This window comes from Mesoplodon bidens, assembly GCF_964165515.1.
Source record: "Mesoplodon bidens genome assembly, chromosome: 12".
Classification (NCBI taxonomy): Eukaryota; Metazoa; Chordata; class Mammalia; order Artiodactyla; family Ziphiidae; genus Mesoplodon; species Mesoplodon bidens.
In genome coordinates, this window is record NC_138168.1 from 60,687,120 (window position 1) to 60,709,448 (window position 22,329).

The window sequence follows — 22,329 nt, forward strand, 5'->3', positions numbered from 1 at the left end:
TCTGGTGCAGGGCTGGAATCAGACTATACGGTTCTTAAACACCACAAGAAGAGTGTTTCAAGGAGATGTGTCATACAAAGCCCTCTTGGGTGGCCTCTAGGAACCACACTGATATCTCAGATTCATTCATGCATTTATTCAGCAAGCATTTGAACACCGGCTACTAGAAATGCATTCTACTGGAGCAGAGTGTTGAATCATACATAGTCCTTGACTTAAAGGACTTGGAGGGGGGAATAGGGGAAACAAAACTAAATTGAGTATTAAGGGAATATCTAGAGATTCCTGGGAGAAAGTGACCATGTACTGAGAAAATAAGGGTTAGTAAGATGAAAAGGGGAAAAGTATTATATATATTAAAAAAATACATAAATCTTGAAGGCATGGAACACGATGATCTATTCAGAGAACTATAAGTAATTAGGTTTAATGAGTAAAGAATTTATATGGAGAAGGGGAGAATGGTGTGAGATAATTCTAGAGATGGGGGTTGATTTATAAATATATTGCTACATTGGGAAGTCATCAAATATTGGGGAGATTAATAAAGTGAAAAATGTCAGTGAGGTGCTTTATAATAAAGTTTCAGAATTATACTATTTTAAAATTTACTTAGTTTTTCTTCTCTTTTTAAACAAAGTTGTAATGCTCATAAAATGAAGAAAGCTTTCTCTCACAGTTTATATTTTTTAATCTCAAAAGAAAGTTGGGAGGCACTGTGCATTCTTTCTTGGAGCTGGTTAAAGGAGAGAATGCATAGTCCCTTCTCTATTATACAGTTGAGAGATACTGAAAACGTTAATATGTTTGGAAAACTGGGACTTTTATGAATACAATTGCTGGTCTTGTATATCACAGAATGTTAAACAAAAGGTTAAGAAACCAAAGATGGCAAGCATCAGAAACCTTCCTTGCCTGTTAAATGGCTCTGGTTATTTTCTATGGTGTAGATTGTTATGGGTGTAGGAGTCGGGAATATTGGAACACATCCTATCTGTTTGCTGTTCTTGTACAGAACGTTTAGGGCAAAAGACCTAGGTCGGAGCCCTGGGGAAACATCAGAAGCAAGAAAATTGAGGTAAATAAATGAAAATAAAATGAATTAAAAAATAAATGAATTGATGGACTATGAGCTTTAGGTTCGTTAGAGAAGAAGATGAAGACTGATAGGGAGAAATTGCCATTGTTGCAATAATTGGTGGCCTTGATGATTTCACAGAGAATGTGAGGAAGCCTGGAGACATGGAATGGCAGGGAGGGAATGATGGGGGTGGTTGGGAGTGTGTTTATGTGTGTTTAGGACGGGCTGGGCAGAGAAAGAGAGTTAGAGAAAGTACGAAAATCGTATGTATGCTTGTTTGTGTGTGTGTGTGCATATATACATGTATATGTATGTGTATGGTTATCTATATATACATATGCATAAAATTGGATATAGAAGACAAACAGATATTCTAAGCAGTAAACTCAGGGCTATACCTTAGGGTACATGTTATCAATGATGTAGAATTTCTAAGAAGGAAAACATCAGTGGGAACTGAAGTAGCAAGAGAAAGTTCCAAGAAGGTGGTCAGAGTCAGAAGGGCTCTAAAAACCTGAATTACCCGAGATAAGAAGGAAAAGCATTCCAGGAAAGGAGAAAAAGATGGAAATGTGTAAATAGACAGGATGGAAGGAAGGTACAGTGATTCAGGTAGAAAATAATTGAGTGGACACTCTTGGTAGCAAAATCAGTGAGACGTATTCACCAACTTAAGTCTATGAGTGGCTGTCACTCCCTTCTTCAGAGTTCAGTATTCAGGGTCTTTCAGTGGGCGACATCTGTATTTAGGAAATCCTACCCCATATTTTCACTTTGGGACAAAAAAGTGAATAAATTGTTTTAGTAAAGCAAGGCACATATGAGGTATGTTTTGTATTTCCCATTTTATTTAGTTGTGGTAAGTTTTTAAAACTTATCACAGCCTACATTTACTTTGATTAATTTAATTTCAAATTACCAGCTTCATTACATTTCAGAATCCTGTTTTGGAACCAAAAATTTAGAAAGAATAATACCCCACAAGAATAAAAAATCTAGCCATAATCAACATGGATATATTTTAGTAAAAGTTGAAGCAACAGATGATAAAATTCCACAAATTCACTGAACAGCTAGAATTAATGTGGAAGGTTGGTACTTAAGTACCATACGAAGAAAAGGAAATTTGAACCTCCTGTTAATAGATTGTGCTTTCCAATTAAATAGCAGTTTGAAAGGCTTACTTCATCAATGATTCCCTCACCAATTTTCAGATGCACTTAGCCTTTGGATTGACTTGAGTCACTATCCCTGTTGAGGATGTTATAAGTTTCTGTCTCTTTTTAAATAAGGGAAGTATGCCAACAATAAATCAGTATTTTCAAATTAATTATGATTAAAATTTCATAATGGGGATTATGGTTAATTGTTGATTCATCTCCCAGTCTTCCTTTTCATGACTAATTCTCATATCAATTTGACCTGAGGTGACAGATATCAAAATTTCCAATTAGATAGCTCCTCTCACAACTACCTTATGAGCCACAAGTGTGATTTGGAAATGTGGTTTTGTGTGTGTTTTTCTCTCACATGTTAAACCCACAATCTGTGAAGAAGATTCAGGAGGATGTTTAAGGAATGTTTGCTGTGATATTTATTTTTCTTCAGAAGCAGTGCCAGTGATATTTCACTTATGGTTCTGATTCCTAATGTGCCAATTTCAGCACCCACTCATACCACCAAGGACATTTAGTTGATATTTAGTTATGCTTCTTGTATTTGTTGATGTTATAAAGACCTAACACTTTCCCTAGCTTCAGCAGAACAAGTTACCTAGTGCTAATTATTAAATTTAGTCAGTAATTTTACTTTTCATTAATGAGATAAGGTGCCTCATCTCAGTGGACTTCTAATGTGATAAAACTTGGTACAAAACAAAGCCCATCCAGATGTTCAGCTGAATTAAGTAATTTACCAATAAAAACAGATTATTTTTGTCCTGTCTTATATACTCATGTTACCATAGTAAATCAAAGATATAAGCCTTTATATTTTCAATTAAACAGATTATAGCAGACTATGTTAATAAATTAATATGTAATAAAAATGTTCACAATCTGAAAATGGCAAATTTAATGAATATTTAGTTTTTGTAAATTTTTTGAAGATGATTTTACTTTACTATCAGACTCCTATTGCATTGAGGACTTCTTTTTGCTTGGTTTTTATCTTCAAAAATTTTATTAAATGTAATTTGTCCCCAGTAAAGATTCAGAATCCTGCATATTTTGAACAGATGTATAATTAATTCTATGTATATACATAATAATGGCTAGAGTATTAATGGTTTTAATGTCCCTCTGGTAACCCTGTGAGTTGAGAGTTCCCATCCCATTACTGGTCCATGACAAAATGAGAAAATGAAAACAAAATTCCAAATTTTTTATGAAGATAAAATGAATACCTTTTAAAGAGTTATCCTTCATTTTAATATTATGTTGTTTTAAAACTTTTGCTGTTTTTAAATGTCCTCCATTTTATGAAATAAGTGATATTTTAAATGATAGCAAGTGTAGGCTGAACGCTACTATTACTTTGAGAAATAAAGAGCTAGAACTCCTGTATCAAGTCCACAAATCTCTTTCATACACATTTAATTTTTTTTTTTTTTTTTTTTTTTTTACTTTTTTCTGAGAGTTAAGATTCTGGATACCTGTGCTATGAGTGGAGTTATGTTATCCTCACTTCAAGAATGACACAGAGTTTAAGTGACTTGCCCGTGGTCAGTTAAGTGCTAAATGGTGGGTCCAGATAGGCTGTCCAGCTGCTCCTACTCCAGCACTTCATGGTTCAAATCTTATGCTCTTTCATCACCATTATCATTAAAACACCTGGCTAGATTACTACATTACGTCCACAGATTGCAAATCCATGATTGTTCCTCATAGTGATATGGCTTGTTTATTATTTGAAATATTCCTTCAATTTGCAGAAAAAGATAATGTTCTAATAAGAGGGTATTCTTAGGCCATTCATTTGAAACATCTTCCCAAGGAATTAGTGTTATAAAAGTTCTCACGACTGACACTCCAAAGCATAATTAACCAGAGTAGCAGGGAAGCTAACCTCCACTTTGTTTACATTTCTGTGGGCAAATAGGGTGACTTCCAAGTGAGATGTTAGGAAGTAAGAACTCTAACTGCAGCCCTAGGAATAGAAATAGGAACATCCCCAGCAAACTGCCCTCCTGCCATCCTCACCCGTGCCTGAGCTGGACCGGATCAGAGGAGGAACAAGTTCTGTTCCTCCTTACTTGGGAAATGAGAAGCACAGATGGCAGATAAGAACCAATGACTGCATCCAAAAAGGAACAAGAGTTTTGGCACTCCAGAGGAAATGGTTGCTGTTGTGAGATGCATGGAACTAAGTGGGAGGAGATGAGGAATGTGTGAGTTTTGAGGATTGTAAGAAGGAACTGTGGGGGGAGGTGGCAATGATCGTCCACACCTCCTATTTTTATTGCCAATCTCCTTTTTAATTTTCACAATACGTCCTGTTCTCATGTATCTGGAGTAAAGACAAGGGGAGATCCATGTTTAGTTAGTAGGATGGAGTTTCATGTGCCGAGCTCTCTTTGCTTGTTTTTATTGTCCAGACCCCTCCACTGAGTTAGTGATTATGGGGACAGGCACCGCTGGATGGGAGATTTGTAGTATCTTTCATTATATTTTTAAATAGTGGTTTAAATAGAAAGTTGGCAGATTGAGGACTGACTGCAAAAAGCCTCATAGGATGGATTTGACCGCATTTTCTATTAAAACCAGATACATATTGAATTGCCAAAGTCCTGGTAATAATGTATGTGTCAGAAGGGCAAATCTTCAAGAATCTTTCAACCACAATTCAGGATTTTATGTTTCTGTTCAAAAAGTTGATGTCATACTAAAGCTGCCTCAAGCAGTAGAGTTTTTGCTTCTTTGAATGACTGACACATCAATTAGACTTCAGTATCACTTTTTCACACTTAATTTCTGTAGTTATCTTTAAAGTTGCCCATTTTAGTTGATGGCCAGAGTGCTGCACAGCTTCTTCTCTTATAGTCTTTAACCATTTCACACTGCCTTGCGGAGTGCTGTGAAAAAGTCGACCGTAACCAAATTCTGTTAAAAATATGAATTGCTCTCTCTTTATGTTGTTTTAATGTTTGACCTTCACACGATGATGGTTTTAACTTAGTTTTACTTTTTACTTTAAAAAAACAGCTATAAATTCTTCATATGATCTTTTCTTCTTTCACATGCTGCTGCTGATTCAATAGTGAGACACCCGATTACAAATGCTATTGATGGAAAGAACACTTGGTGGCAGAGTCCCAGTATTAAGAATGGAATTGAATACCATTATGTGACAATTACACTGGATTTACAGCAGGTATTATGCCTTTTTTTTTTACTTTTCATTTTATTTTTTATCATTTTCCACTTTGAAATTGGATCTTGGATTTGCTATTTGTGTAGTTAGCAGTTCTTGGGTGAAAGGATACTCTTTCTTATTACCCTCCATTGTTTTCTTGATACAGTGAGCAAAGGGCCTTATTCATTTAGTAAATTGCTATTTAAAAACATTTGGCATTTATTTCTAAAGCACAACTATTTGGGTTGGCCCAGAAGTTCATTTGGTTTTTTCCATAACACCTTACGGAAAAACCCAAACTCACTTTTGGGCCAGCCCAATAAAATGAATTTGCATGAGAAGTTTAGAACTGAATTAGGAGCTGACTCTGTTTTGACCAATGAGAGTTAATGATAAAAATGTTGATCAATGAAATCTTACATAAAGAAAATATAATAGTGCCTATATAATATAAAAGTTTAAAACAAATAATAATTTAAACTTTTAAAATAATAGAGTGCTGCCACTCTGCTCATGGTGGGTGTACGAGAAGGTTCTTGGATAACAGGATTCTTGAGTACATTGCCTCTCATTACTGGGAGTTGAGCAAGATGTGACAGTTGATTCTTAAAGTTGGGCCAGTAATGTATTTGTAGTTGTATAAAGTTGATGTTGGAAGTTGTTAGAGATTGTGGTACATAGGTCTAGGTGCCTTCTACCTTAATTTTTTCTTCTTTCTGTTTACAATATTCAGGTCAGGTGGAAAGTATTCATCAAGAATTATTTAGGCTTGCAAATAAGATGGAGTCTGGAAAAATGTTCCCATATTTTACTGTTATTCCAAATACAAAAGTTTATTTGATTGATTGAAGGCTGAGACTGGAAATGTTGAACTTAGATGACTTTTTTAACTCAACCTGTTCCTCTCTCACTATCTGGCATAGCATAGGGAAGTTACTTAGGCATTCCTCCCTGACCCAGTAGAGGCAGAGCAGCAAAGGGGCTTGGGGTTAGTGGAGAGGATATGGCTAAAATAGTTAATGACAGATACCATAACTGCAGAGCTTGTGTTTCCACATGTGATCACAGTGGAGGAAAACACTAGCCAGTGGGGGTTTGTCACCTTCTCAGGAGGCCAGATAGGCACCAGGCATTTCCCTAATGGATGCTGTTTGTCATCAATAAGATACGAACTACCCACTTCAGGTTTGGGGCCCATTTAGGCCAGGGTGCACATATTCAGGAATTGCAAAGGGCTGGTTGGTGGGTCTCACAGCAGATACTCTTTCCACCCATTTGGGACTCCTCAGGACTTGAGCAACAGGGTAGCAGCAGGGACTCAGTGCTGCAGCTAAATTGCCAACTGATATGTATTTATTTCTACCCATACTGGCAGCTGAATGTCAGCCTTGAGTTAACAGTATTTCTCAGGAAATCTCAGAGCACAATCGGGGAAGGCAGGCAAACTACTACATTGATCAATTATGCTTTAGTTCAGAGAAGTCTTATGCATGAATTCCCTGAAAATCCTAGCCTCAAAATGGACTTTATCCCTCTCTGGATAAAGACAACTTGGTGCTTTGCCAGTCACAGCAGTTGTCCCCCATCATGTGGTCATTGAAAGCTGCAATCCAACTTTCCAATCAGGAGTGAGTCTGCTGTCTATTACCTTGGGTCATCTCCTGGGATAGAGAATCAATAAATAGTGATGGTTCATTGCTCTGGTTTACTCTCTGCCTATTCTTTTAAATCACACATGGAGCAGGAGACTCAATTGTTAATATAATTTGCACAAGTCACTTATACTACTCTTTGAGCTCAACCACAATAGCATTGGGTTGGCCAAACTGTTCATTTGGGTTTTTCTGTAACATCTTATAGAAAAACCTGAACGAACTTTTTGGCCAACCCTATGTTAACAGGCACACCTCATTTTACTATGCTTTGTTTTATTACGCTTTGCAGATATTGCATTTTTTTTTTAAACAGATTGAAGGTTTCTGGCAACTCTGTGGCCAGCAAGTCTATTGGCACCATTTTTCCAACTGATTTGCTCACTTTGTGTCTCTGTGTCACATTTTGGTAATTCTTGCAATATTTCAAACTTTTTCATTATTATTATATTTGTTATGGTAATCAGTGATCAGTGAGCTTTGATGTTGCTATTATAATTGTTCTGGGGTTCACGAACCATGCCCATACAAGAAGGTGAACTTAATAACTGTTGCATGTGTTCTCACTGCTCACCAACCAGTCATTTCCCCATCTCTCTCCCTCTCTTTGGGCCTCCCTTTTCGCTGAGACACACAACACTGAAATTATTAACCCTACAATGAATAACCCTACAATGGCCTCTAAGTGTTCAAGTGAAAGGAAGAGTTGCACATCTCTCACTTTAAATCAAAAGCTAGAAATAATTAAGCTTAGTGAGGAAGGCATGTCAAAAGCTGAGACAGGCGAAAAGCTAGGCTTCTTGCACCAGTTAGCCAAGTTGTGAATGCAAACGAAAAGTTCTTGAAGGAAACTAAAAGTGATGCTCCAGTGAACACACAAATGATAAGAAACCAGAATAGCATTATTGCTGACATGGAGAAAGTTTTAGTGGTCTGGAAAGAAGATCAAACCAGCCACAACCTTCCCTTAAGGCAAAGACTAATCCAGAGCTAGGCCCTAACTCTCTTCAATTTTACAAAGGCTGAGAGAGGTGAGGAAGCTACAGAAGAAAAGTTTGAAGCCAGTAGAGATTAATTCATGAAGTTTAAGGAAAGAAGCTGTCTTCATAACATATAAGTGCCAGGTAAAGCAGCAAATACTGATGCAGATCAGATGCAAGCTGCAGCAAGTTATCCAGAAGGTCTAACTAAGATAATTCATGAAGGTGGGGAGGCTAAACAACAGATTTTCAGTATAGATGAAACAGGCTTCTATTGGAAGAAGATGCCATCTAGTACTTTCATAGCTAGAGAGGAGCAGTCAATGCCTGGCTTCAAATCTTCCAAGGACAGACTGACTCTCTTGTTAGGGGCTAATGCAGCTGGTGACTTGACGTTAAGGCCAATGCTCATTTACCATTCCCCAAATCCCTGGGCCCTTAAGAATTATGCTAAATTTATTCTGCCTGTGCTGTGGAACAGCAAAGCCTGGATGACAGCACATCTGTTTACAAGATGGTTTATTGAATATTTTAAGCCCACTGTTGAGAACTATTGCTCAAAAAAAAAAAAAAGATTCCTTTCAAAATATTACTGCTCATTGACAGTGCACCTGGTCACCCAAGAGCTCTGATGGAGATGTACAAGGAGATTCATGTTGTTTTCATGCCCGCTAACACAAGATCCATTATGCAGTCCATGGATCAAGGAGTAATTGCATCTTCTAAGTATTATTATTTAAGATACACATTTTGTAAGGCTACAGGTGTCATAGATAGTGATTCTTCTGACGGACTGGGGCAAAGTAAATTGAAAACTTTTTGGAAAGGATTCACCATTCTAGATGGCATTAGGAACATTCGTGACTCATGGGAAGAGGTCAAAATATCAACATTAACGGGAGTTTGGAAGAAGCTGATTCCAACCCTAATGGATGATTTGGAGGGGTTCAAGACTTTAGAAGAGGAAGTAACTACAGATGAGGTGGAAATAGCAAAAGTACTGGAATTAGAATGAAGCCTGAAGATGTGACAGACTCGCTGCAATCTCATGATTAACAGATAGGGAGTTGCTTCTTATGGATGAGCAAAGAAAGTGGTTCCCTGAGATGGAATCTACTCCTGGTGACAGTGCTATAAAGACTGTTGAAATGACAACAAAGGATTTAGAATATTACATAAACTTAGCTGGCAAAGCAGCAGCAGGTTTGAAAAGACTGACTCCAAGTTTGAAAGCATTTGGGTAAAATGCTATTGAACAGTATTGCATATTACAGAGAAATTGTTCATGAAAAGAAGAGTAAATCAATGCAGCAATGTTGTCTTATTTTAAGAGGTTGACATAGCCACCCCAACCTTCAGCAACCACCACCCTGATCATTCAGCAGCCATCGACTTCCAGGCAAGACCCTCCACCAGCAAAACGATTTTGACTGGCTGAAGGCTCAGGTGATGTTTAGCAATTTTTAGCAATAAAGTATTTTAAAAATTAAGATGTACATTGTTTTTCTAGACACAATGTTGTTGCACACTTAATAGGCTATAGTGTAGTGTAAACAAAACTTTTATATGCACTGGGAAACCAAAAATATTCATGAGACTCACTTTATTGCAATATTTGCCTTATTGCAGTGGTCTGGAATCGAGCCCGCAGTGTCTGTAAGGTATGCCTGCGTTTGTTATTAAACATAGCAGCATTTTTTCCTTCTAATTTACAACTGGATGATACAATCACAGGTTTTTACTAAATCATTTTTACTAAACATACCTATCATTATTAATTCCACAGGTCAAAGAGTACATCTGAAAACCCATTTTTCATTGAAGCCATTTATACCATTTATATTTTCCCATTTGCTTTGCATCCCCACTCATCCATTCCCCATGGTATCTTTGTTTTCCTGTTCTCTCCTCTTTCCTTTTAGTTGAATGGCCTTCAGAGGTGTGAATACTCAAGACATCTTTTATAGTTCAGTCTTCATAACAAGTGGCAGGAATCTGTTTATAAGACCAGTTTACCTGTCTCCAGAGTCTGGGGTACACCTCATGGAAGTGGCACAGACATGTGTCCTCGTATGGTCTTATATCTCAAAATGGCACACACCCATGCCCTTATTCACTTCAGCCCTCTCTTACCTCCTGTAAATCAACTCATCATGTGTTTAAGAGAAGCAGAACACAACCTATAAATTAAAATAAATCCTTATTTCTACTTGTCTCAAGATTTTAATTTAGTCAATGATTTAATAATGTAAAAAGCTAAGCATATTTTGTAATCAGATTTTATAAGGGAATTCCACAGACAGAAAGGGGATTTAGACCTCTTATTTAACCTCAGGTTTTGGAGGAACTAACTGTGGAACAGCTTCTTAAACCTATTCAATTAAGGGGCAAAGCTGCAGGAAGGCATGTTACAATGCATTGGCAACAGAGAAAATGTGGACATCCTTATTATATCATTTACTTCTTACAATTAGCTGATAAGGCAGCTAGTATTATTACCCCTCTTTAATAGTTGAAGAACACTAAGACTTAGAAAAATTAAGTGACTTGGGCTTCTTACTAAAGTCTATTATGGGCAGGGCTGGGATTTCATCTGGAGTTGTCTGAATCCAGACCCCAAGCTATGCCAGTATTTCCTAAACTGGGATTGGAAGACCTAACTTAGGGAGAATTTTTGGTATATAATTTCAAGGCGTCCATACATTGTTTGGGTTTAAGGAATACTGGGTTATCATATCCTGGCTTACACAGGAGAATATAGCCAAAGTCTGTTTTGTCATAAAACAAGGACTAGATCTCTCATTTTCTACTACACTTTACCATATCTCTAAAACAGCATAACTTCAGTCTTTTTCACCTACAGCGTGAAGGATTAATAGGTTTTTCATCATAATATGAGCTATTATTCAGCTGGGAGGCAAGGGCAGTAGTTTCATAATGAATAGGTAAATATCACTAAATGTTTGTTTGTCATTGATTCAGCAAGAGGTTTGACCATTTATTAGTTCTCCTTTTTATTTTGAGGTGCATGAATTTCAACAAGTGCCAGTTTTTTATTGTTGATATATACTTGGGTCCTCTGTGGAATACTTTTTTTTTTTTTTTTTTTTTTTTTTTTTTTTTGCGGTATGTGGGCCTCTCACTGTTGTGGCCTCTCCCGTTGCGGAGCACAGGCTCTGGACGTGCAGGCTCAATGGCCACGGCTCACGGGCCCAGCCGCTCTGCGGCATGTGGGATCTTCCCGGACCGGGGCACGAACCCGTGTCCCCTGCATCAGCAGGCGGACTCTCAACCACTGCGCCACCAGGGAAGCCCTGTGGAATACTTTTAATAAGTTACTATTTTAAATAAAGGTCACCATTGAATTTCCTTGATTGAATCATTACAGATTACACTGGGAAATTTCTTTTACATTTTATCATTCAAGATGAGCCCTAGAAAAATATAACACTTATTGAGAAGAAAGTAGGTACTTATTTTATAGATTGTTTTTAGAATTTTATTACTAAGGGATTATTAACTTTTCCCAATACTACTATTTACTCACAGCATATCTTGAGCAAATAATTTAATCATGCTGTGCCCCAAGTTCTAGATTAGCAAAATAAATATTATAATATCATGGCAAGAAATTGAAATAATGATAATAGCAATGCAACAACTAAATTACATCTGACAATTACAGTTATCATAAAGACCTACTATCAGTATAATCTCAAAGAGAAGCTTAGCTGTTCCAATGATGTGTATGCAAAACCCCAGTATAATGGTAAAGAAAAATATACATAAATTTAAAAGACAATAATAGGAAATTGAAGGTTAATAGCATGTCCAAAATATTCCATTTTAGTCCCTTTCCAACGGATTTTCATGACAATATATATTATAATATATGATCTCATTTTATGACTTTTTAAAATCTGGCCATTTCCTTAGGCTTGCCCTTTGATTTGTTTAGGAAGAAAGTTGATTGGCAAGTGGGTTAAAATACAGAGGGGCAGTTTTTTAATAGACCTTTAAAAAACGTACATTGAGTCATATTCATTCCTGGATAATCCAGGTACACCATGGAATTAGTTATGCTCATGTGTAGGAATCTCCTTTATCTCCATACATAATTCCCTTCTCTTCCTGGTTTATCCCCCAAAACTAAAAATGCATTTATCAAGAAAAATTGTCTTACAGCTACAGAGATCAAGTTCCACATGGTCTTGACCTAAATGTTTTATTCATTGACCTTATAGAGACATATCTAGTGAGATAGGTTAACAGTTTAAAATAGGAGTTAGGTTTTGGAGGAGGATGAATTAATATTTCTCTAAAATATTGCTATACTTTTGGAATGTGTGTGAATAGCAGAAAACCATTTTTTCTTGAACTGTTAATGTAATAATTAATCCCTTATATAATAATAAAGCATGAAAAAATTGATAGATACAATTAATTATTAAATATTCAACAGGTAGAAAGAAGTATAAATGACATTCCTACATTTAATATCCCATCATCTAAATAAGGAAGATACAAGTGATATATTAAAAAGCAAGACAAGATTTACATAGTTCTGGTTGAATATGGTTCTGTTCAATACAGTCTATTTGATCTGTCTCCTGGAGACAGATCTCTATGAAAGATTTAGCCCATGACATGGTGATTAGATGTATTCCCCTGTTGTCCTTCTAGATTGAGCATTCTTGAAGGAAGAGTTCTCAGACTGTTTCTACCCACCATGTCACTCAGCATCTAGCAGGAACTCAGCAGATTTTATGAAAGAATGAATTTTTTCTTGGTATTATTTGGGTCACTGCTAAATTGATGAATATAAAACTAACTATAGTGGAGATTATAATCTACACGTTCAAAATGTCCTACATGATACGTCTTGTTTAGAATAGCAGAATATAATTAAATTCACAGTTCTTTACCTGCTTTAGTTTTTTTTTTTAAGATCATTGATTCAATGTCACAAGTAGGATCTGTGGTTAATTAGAAAGTGTAACCTCCCCCACTAAATGAATTTGTACTGATCTTTTAATCACTAATAAAGGTGACTACCAGCTTTAGTGTCTGTATTGTGCAGAGCATTAGTTTTAATTTTCTCCCCTTCAGTCTACTTTCAGCACTGCACTCACATTGATTTTAGTACCAAATTGGATCAGATCACTCCTTCCACTAAAACCCTCTAATGGCACTCAGTGGAAAAAGCACAGTTACCCACAAGGATTTACCTCACCCCCTTTCATCCCTGGCCTCAATCTCCCCTCTTCACTTGCCCCACTGGCTACTTCACTGAGTCTTGAAGTCCTTTGCACTTTCTGTTCCTTGTGTTGGAATTATTGTCCCTAATTTCCATACAGTCTGTTTCATTTCCTTTGGATTTTTATTCAAGTGTTATGTTCATAGCAAGGACCTCCTTGATAATCCTATTGAAAATTACAAATCCCTCCCTAGTTCCTAACCCATTTCCCTGCTTTATTTTTCTCCATAAAGTACATGGCTGTCTAACTTACTACATATATTTTACTACAGCTCTTCCTCGACTTATGATGGAATCACATCCCAATAAACTGATCACAAATTGAAAATATTGTAAGTTAAAAATGCATTTATTACACCTAACCAAACATCATAGCTCAGCCTAGCCTACCTTAAACATGCTCAGAACACTTACATTAGCCTACAATTGGGCAAAACCACCTAACACAGGCATACTTTATAATAAAGTGTTAAATATTTCACCAGTAATTTATTGAATGCTGTACTAAAAATGAACAACAGAATGGGTGTGTGGGTACAAAGTAGTTGAAAGTGTATCAGTTGCTTACCTTCCTGATCCCGTGGCTGACTGCGTCTTGCTGCTCACGGCCACTGCCCAGCATCACAAGAGAGCATCATACCACATATTGCTAGCCTGGAAAAGATACAAATTCAAAATTTGAAGTGAAGCATAGTAAGTCCAAGACCATCTGTATTTGTATTGAATGTTGTTTATCTCCCTTTTAAAATGCAATTTTCATGAGAGTGGAGATATTTGTGGTTTTTTTGAATTGCCGCATTCTAAGCACTTGGAATAATACACAGCATATAAGAAGTACTCTATAGATTTATATTAAATGAATAAATGATTGAATGAATAAACAATCAGAACACCAATTCATAGTGTAAGAATCATATTAAAGCTGAAAATTAAACAAAGGAAGAAATATTCTTGCTGTATTTCTTATGATAATATATGCTATGAATTTTCAAATTTATGTTTCTCCTTTAAGTCTCCAGTTAAATAGCATGAAGTAAATTTTCTCACTAATCCTTTTACTAAATATGTTCTAAACTTCAGTCATATTTGTCACTCTCTGTGTGGCTTTACCACATTTATAGCTTTATTTAGGAAAAACAGATTTTAATCAATTTAACTCTTCATTTGTAACAGAGAAGTCTAGGACTGTAATTTTTTAATTGATATTTTAAAATTTCCCAGTTGAAAAAAGTAGAAGTATAAAAGGGGGAAAGTGCCGCCAGAATGCTGTTTAAAGATTCTAGACAAAAGATATTATGTCTTTTTATATAACTAGGTAATAAACTAAATTCTAGCAACATCATGAAATTGTAAATGTTTTGGAGATGCAGATCCTATTTCAAATAGTGTCAAGATGACTACCCTGGAAAATGATTCTTGAAACCAGAGAATAAATTCAAGAATTTTTAAAAATAGAAATACTAATACATAATGAAAAGATCGGTCAAATATCTGTGGGAAAAGATCTGTTAAAACTTTTAAATCATACTGATTCTGTTATGCAAAGTCTGAAGAGGACTGCCTAAAATATGGATTCTGTAGTCATTGGCTGCAGTTTTATGAATATATCAGTGAGTAAGTTTTTGTTTATATATATTGAAGCTATTTTATTAGGGCATACAAATTTAGGATTTGAGCTGTATTAACCCTTCTTTTTAATACTACCATTGCTAGCAGTAATTCTATCTTTAAGATTTACTTTTGTAGCTTCACGAGCTTCCTTTTTGTTAGTGTTTACATAATATTGCTTTTTCTGTTTATTTTGGGGTCTTTATATTTAAGGAGTACCTGTTTTCAGCAGTATGTAGTTGAATTGTTTATTTAACCAGTCTGCTGATCATTGTCTTTAAATTGGATATTTATTTATTTGTGTTGAATATCACTATTAATATTTGGGTTCAAAGTGACATATTCCCATTTGTTTTCTATTTGTCTTATTTTTTGTTATATTTTTTCCTCCGACTTTAGTTCTTTGGGCTATTAAAGATTTTTCCCCATTTAATTATTCTATTTCTCCTTTCATTAACGTGTGTTCTGGGCAGTCTTTTATTACTTGTATTAATTATAATATTACAGCATAAATATTATAGCATGTATTTTTGATTTCAGAACTTGCTATAAATTAGTACTTTCATCACTTCCCAGACAAGGCAAAAGACCTTATAACATTTTAACTCTATACTCTCCACCCACCCCCCGCTCTCCCCTGTCCCAGTCAGATTTTCACCCATAGTTCTGGTGTGTTTAATTCTATGTATATATTAAGCTTCATAAGAAGTAACTATTACCATCATAAACAAGCCATATTCATTTAATTTTAAACACGTTTTACTTTTTCTGTTGCTTTTTGTTTATTCTTTTATTAGTTACTTCTGTATAAGGTAATTTCCCTTCTTACTTTTTTTTTTCAATGACAGTTGGCTGGTGACAAATTCTCTCAATTTTTTCCTGGAAGTGTTTATTCTTCCTTTATTTTTTGATTTATATATTTCATTAGGAATAAAATTCTAATTTGGAAGTTTTTCCAACACTTTAACAATTTTATATCATTATTGCCTGGCTTTCATAATTTATGTGAGGTCAGTGAAAGACATTGCTTCTCCTTTGAAAGTAAGGTGTCTTTTTTGCCTTTGAAGATTTTATTTCTTTGTCTTTGGTGTTCAGAGATTTACTACCCTGTGTCTAGGAGTGATTTTATTTGTATAAATACTGGTTGGGATTCAAAAGCTTCTGTATTCTATGGATTGATGTATTTCACTGGTTTTGGAAAATTCCCAGCCAGTATTTCCTCAAATGTTCCTATCTACTTTCTCTCTTCTATTTCTGGGACTCCAGTTACATATTTTATGCTTTTCCTTATTTTCTTCTTTTCTCTCTCTCTCTCAAAGCTTCTTTAGTCTATACATTTTCGGGTGACCTATTTTTCAGTATATTAATGCTTTCTTTTGTTGGATCTAATCTTCTATTAAACACATTTACTCAACTCTTAATTTCAATAATTCTATTTTTCAGTTCTAGAATTTCCATTTGATACTTTTTAAAAATAGATTCCAGACTACTTCTTTATTTAGTCATCTGGAACACATTAATCACAGTTTCTTTTAATTATATGCCTGATAACTAACATTTCAAACACCTGTGAGTCTGTTTCTATTTTCTTTTTCCCCCTTCTTTGTTTACTGATTCATGGAAAGCTTGGTAGTTTTTTGTTTTGTTTTGTTTTGTTTTAATTAAATAATATACATTATATCTGAAAATTTGTAAAAATACTCTTAAATGGATTTATTTTCATTCTGGCAAGAGTTAGAGTAGGACCAGATTGCCTTGATTAAATGAGCTATTTAGATTTTTGTGGCTTGATCAGGGATTCTGATGGCTATTTCTGGTTTGCCCTTATTTCTAGGGGTAGACCTTCAGGGTTCATAACTGAAAGCCTTTTCTTTCTTTCTTGGCAGACTCTGAACTTTAAATTTTGTCTTCTCAGCACTGTGAGACTTACCAAAGATCTGCTTAGCTTTTCACTTCTTATGAGTTAATTTTTGCATGGTGTTTATCTTCTGGCTCCTTCACCACTTAATTTGGCAAATCTCTTGAAGTCAAAAGCTGAGCAGAACGTAGGATTCATTTCTCTGTGGCTCATGGCCCTTCACATCCTAGCTCACTTCATAGCCATGAACTTCAGTATTCATCTTCTCATCCTGAGAGACTGATGATAGCTCTAGGATGTAACTTCCTGTAAGAATACCCTGAGAGGAAAATGGCCAGCTCATCTTTATTTGTATCTCTTTAATCAAGTTTGGCTGCTTTGCTTGCTCTCTGATGCCTTCAAACAGCTGTTTTTAGTATTTTATTCATCTTTTATAGTTCTTCTATTTGACAGAAAATGTGTATTTGTTTTGTTTATAGTTAAAAAATCAGAGAATATTATCTGATAATTTTGGGGAGGTTCTTTTGGTGAATTTAAGGAACAGTTTCAATTATTGTTTCAATATTAAAATATACTAAATATTGGAATATTTTGATGGGTTATGAAGAAAGCAAGAAAGCATATTTAAAACTGAGATCATCCTGAAAAATCTGAGATGCATGAAATTGTCATCTAAAGCAATACTAATCAAAGTAGGGACGTGATCCTCAGTAGGAAGCACCATGCCCCTTATGGTATATGCCCTGAATAATACATAAAGAAAATCATTTAACAATAATACACTTGAAAAATATTTGTTGAGTAACTACTACTTGATGGGCACTGTTCTAAGCCTGAAAGTCTGGCCATGAAGGAGACAGAAGTTCTTGTTTTCCAAGATTTTACATTGTAATTGCAGGGACAGGGAGGGTTGCTACAGAGAGAGAAGGGGCATGGAAAATCAAATAAATCATTTAAAATAGTGAAAATGTCATGGAAAAAGCAAAACAGGATAATATGATAGAGAGTGATAAAAGGTGCTACTTTATTTGTATGGTTTATCTATGATTTAAAAATATATATATTTATTTATTTTTGGCTGCGTTGGGTCTTAGATGCGGCATGCAGGATCTTTCACTGTGGCTCTTGGGCTCCTCCCTAGTTGTGGAGCGTGGGCTTAGTTGCCCTACAGCATGTGGGATCTTAGTTCCCCGACCAGGGATTGAACCCACATCCCCTCCATTGGAAGGCGGATTCTTAACCACTGGACCACCAGGGAAGTCTCTATGTATTTTTAAGAAAGTGATATTTGAGCTGAGAATTGCATAACAGAAAGTGCCAATCATGAAAAATGCTAAGTAAATTTTATACCAAGCAGGAATAAACTTGGTAGGCTGAGGAATTAAAAGAAGGTCAGTGTGGCTAGAGCATAGTGATGAAGAGCAAAGTTTTTATGAGATGATGTCTAGGACATATCCAGGTCTACTTACAGTAGGAGGAAGTTGTCAATCACCATAAGGCGCTAGATTTAATTCTGAGTGTAATGAGAGACCTACGGTGGGATTTAAGAAAGGAATAATATGATTTCATTTATTTTGTTAGAAATTTTATTGTGCCTGCTAAATGGAGAATGATTGTAGTGAAACAAGAGTTAAAAACTAGGTGGCAGTTAGGAAACCACTGAAATACTCTAGCCAAGAGATGATGTTGACTTGGACTGTGGTGGTAGGAGCACAGATGGACAGAAGTGGTAGGTTGGGATTTACTGTGGAGGATGATGTGACTAGATCTGATGGTGGAATGGAGAGAGTGAGGCAAAGATGTTGACTCCTATGATTTTGGCCTGAAAAAAATTATTTTACTGAGACAGTTACAGACTCAAGAAAGACCAGGATGGGGATACTAGGTGGTAAATAAGGCCTCTGTTTTAATGTGTTATGTTTGAAAAGCATAGTAACCATCCAAGTGGAAACATAAAAGACATGATTGGATTTTTGAACACTGTATTTAATACTAAGGCCCTGTTTAAGATCACCTAGAAAGAAAGTATAGAGTTAAAAGGAGGTTCTGAAATTGAATCCTAGGCACTTCAAATTTAGTGGTGAGTGGAGTAAGGAGAAGAGAAAGGTAAAATCAGAGAAGCCAAGATAAAATAGATCAAGAAAGAGGGAACGATAAACTGTGGCAATGTAGCTGCTAAGAGGGACGAGTTAAACCACTCAGGTAGTGGAAATATCAGAATATAGAAGAAAAGCACCATATTAAATTTCAGTGAGTGACAATATTTTTTTATTAGAGAAACTTTAATACAGGGTGAATGGCTCCAAACACCAAGATTTAATTTGGAAGCTTTCACCACAGCAACACCTATCAGTGTTCAGTTTACTTATTTAAACATGCATGTGTTGATTGTATAATTTTCAAATTAAGGTGATAGCTAATAAAACAGTACAGAAAAAAATAGATTTTAGCATCCTTTACTTATTAGCCAGGTTGAGTCTAAATATTAAAAGTAATATGTTTCCTGTCAAAATACTCAGTTCTGTTTGTTTTTACAAATATTTTAATGTGGTATTTCAGCCAGGTTTGCTGTTGAAGGTCATGGTAGATTAATCTCTAATTAGCTGAAACAATGAACTCAACTAAAAGAAAAATCAGCATCATAATGTAGTATAACCAAGGAAATCAGCCCAAACCTAATGAGCAGTTGCCTCTCTGCATTGGGTCATTATGATTATATTAATTTAACAAGCCAGGTTGGGAAGCACAGATGAATACTCTTGCAAATGCAGAGGAAATACTTAATTTAGCAGTCTGCCATCATAGTATTTACTATTTCTGTGATAAAATCTTGCAGTAGTGGGCTGGAATATGTCATCGTCTCAGTAATAATATTTAAATACAGTTTCCATGTTTGCTTCATTATTATCCTTACTGCCACCTCCCTCAATTAATTCATTTTAAATGATAAGCTTTTCCATCCATCAGTGTTGAGAATAATTTCTTTAACTAATTAATGATTCTGGAAGTATGGCTTTTGTTGCTTCCATCTTTTGGCTATTACTAATAATGCTTATAAACATAGATGTACAAAAATCTTTTTGAATTCTTGCTTTTGTTTCTTTTTTGGGTATATACCCAGAAGTGGAATTGCTAGATCATACGCTAATTCTATTTTTAACTTTCTGAGGAGATATCATAGTTTTCTGTAGCAGCTACACCATTTTACATTCCCACCAACAGTGCATGAAATTTCCCAGTTTGCGTACCCTTGCCCACCCTTGTTATTTTCTGCATTTTTTTGATAGTTGCCATCCTAATGGGTGTGAAGTGGTAGTGGTTCAGATTTTCTTTCACAGTTTTTAATCTTTCTTGAGATAACTTGGGATAAATCATTCAGAGAGATATATAATAACTTTTAGACCATATGCTGTTGGAAAGAATAGCAGTAAAGAGTGCCCATGTAAAATGTGAGAATCTTGAAACATGACAGATAAAAGAACTATATGAAAGGAAGTTAAATCCGGGGCAATTTTGCTCAGCTTACAGAAATGTGTCATCAAAAAGAGCCCTGTGATAACTCTGAGTCAGTTAGGAAATCAACCATTTTGCTTATCATAATTTATTTGTGTAAATTATGTTTTTTACAGTATAAATAATTTGATAATATAAATATAATATGTAGAGTACTTGTGTTAAGAAATACAGCAGAGGTACTTTTATCTCTAGGGAGTTTTAACTGGCACTTTTTGTAAACCTATTTTTTCCCAGACATGGGGCAAAATGTTTTACAAGAATCATCTTATGGAGTTTTTTCAACTCTATTAGAAAGATGAGAGATTTAGCAACTTCATCAAAATTTCACAACTGGCAAGCAATAGAGCCAGAGTCCAAACCCAGTTCTCTCTGATTTCAGAGCCTGCCCTCTCTACTCCCAATAGACATTCATACAACGTATAATTCCTTACCTGAATCTTAGAGTAATTAAGAGCATAGGACTTCTCTGTATACCGTATACATTTGCATGTATAATGGCTTGTGTACATGCAAATAATTGCGATAATCTCGCTAAAAACAAGAATAGATGAATATAAAAGAGTATTAAAATTTAAAACTCTACCTCAAATTTAAGATTTACCAGGATACTACTAACCTCTAACATGTAATATATGTATAGATATAACTTGAAATATTCAGTTGGCTATTTAAGTGCATATCTGTGTCCTTGGTCTTTTCAAAATGTTTTGAAGACAGTTATTGCATTACTAAATGCTATTCATTGCTCAGTTTAAGTATATCTCTTTTAAGGAATCATGCAGAATTTGTGGGCCTCTATAATAAAATTATTTGGGCAGTTACAGTTGCAATAAACTAAACACTGTGCTAGAAGATATGAGAAAAATTATCATTAATCCAATTTGGTTAAAATGATTTCCAGAAGTTTAAATCCTTATTTCTTAATTTTTAGTGATATTCATTGATTTTCCTAAGGAAGGGCTTTTAAACTTCTCTCCAGTAATCACAATGAAAGCCTGCCTGAATATTTACATATCAACATAGCTTTTAAAGTTCTTAGTACTTATAGATATTAAATAGACTCCCATACTCTAAATTTTACAAAAGAAGCATTTCTGAAGATATAGAAAATAAGTAGAAGTTTTTTAAACACAAAAAATTACATGCTTTTTAATATCATTGTCAAATGTAGAAAATGAAGGTTAAGGTGCTAAAACAACTTGATAGGAAATAATGATTTATTATAAACTTGCTGAATCTGTATGTCAAATAGCTGGGTTTTTAAAGTCATATATCTCAATCAAAATATTTCTAAAAACATGATGATACCTTTGACAAAATAATTTTTTATACTTGAAATAAAATTTATAATGTATGATTGGTTTAAAAACTGTAATTGCATATGATACTATTTAGATGTAGAAATATGTAAGAGTTCTTGCTAATTCATTTACAGATTTTCATTACTTTTCTAGCATCAGTGGATACTGGTGACTAACATATAATAGGTGCCCAATAAATAGCTGTTGAATAAATGGATAGCTTTGCTGAATCTTCTTGTCTCTGAACTTTCTTCTTTGTGTTGCTATGACATTACTTTCTAATTATATTATATCACTCCTTTATAATATGATTATATAAATGATTCCTTGCTCCAGAATAACATAAATTGCTAATCCAGTCTTTTAGTCTTAACACATTTTTTCAGTAATCTAAGTCTTTTAAACACCCAATAAATTTAGGATATAATGTGACTTCTCTAGTAGGTGCCTGCTTTCAAGTGTCCAAAAGAGTTCAGTTTCAACAAGAAACACTTGTATCTATTGATTATGTAATGTGGAGATTCTGTTTTGGGAACAAACTTAAAGTAGATGATACTGTAAATTGTAAAAAAGAGGACCCATATACAGTCCTTTCTAATTTAGGCTATATTGTCAATTTCCTAGGAATAATTTTTATTCCCTATCTGAATACTGACTGTATTGACTATCTTTAATTCTTTTGATTTTCATTAAAACTTTGAATTCCTAATTAATTTGTGAACT

General features: G+C 34.9%; 1 protein-coding gene across 1 annotated transcript in view; it reads left to right on the top strand.

The window, feature by feature from the left end:
• The window catches only part of LAMA2 (laminin subunit alpha 2), a 611,700-nt gene that overhangs the window by 150,536 nt on the left and 438,835 nt on the right, over positions 1 to 22,329 (top strand). The window contains exon 3 of the mRNA XM_081251375.1: positions 5,340 to 5,452. Within this exon, the coding sequence (XP_081107501.1) occupies positions 5,340 to 5,452 (113 nt within the window). The remainder of the gene's footprint in view (positions 1 to 5,339; positions 5,453 to 22,329) is intronic.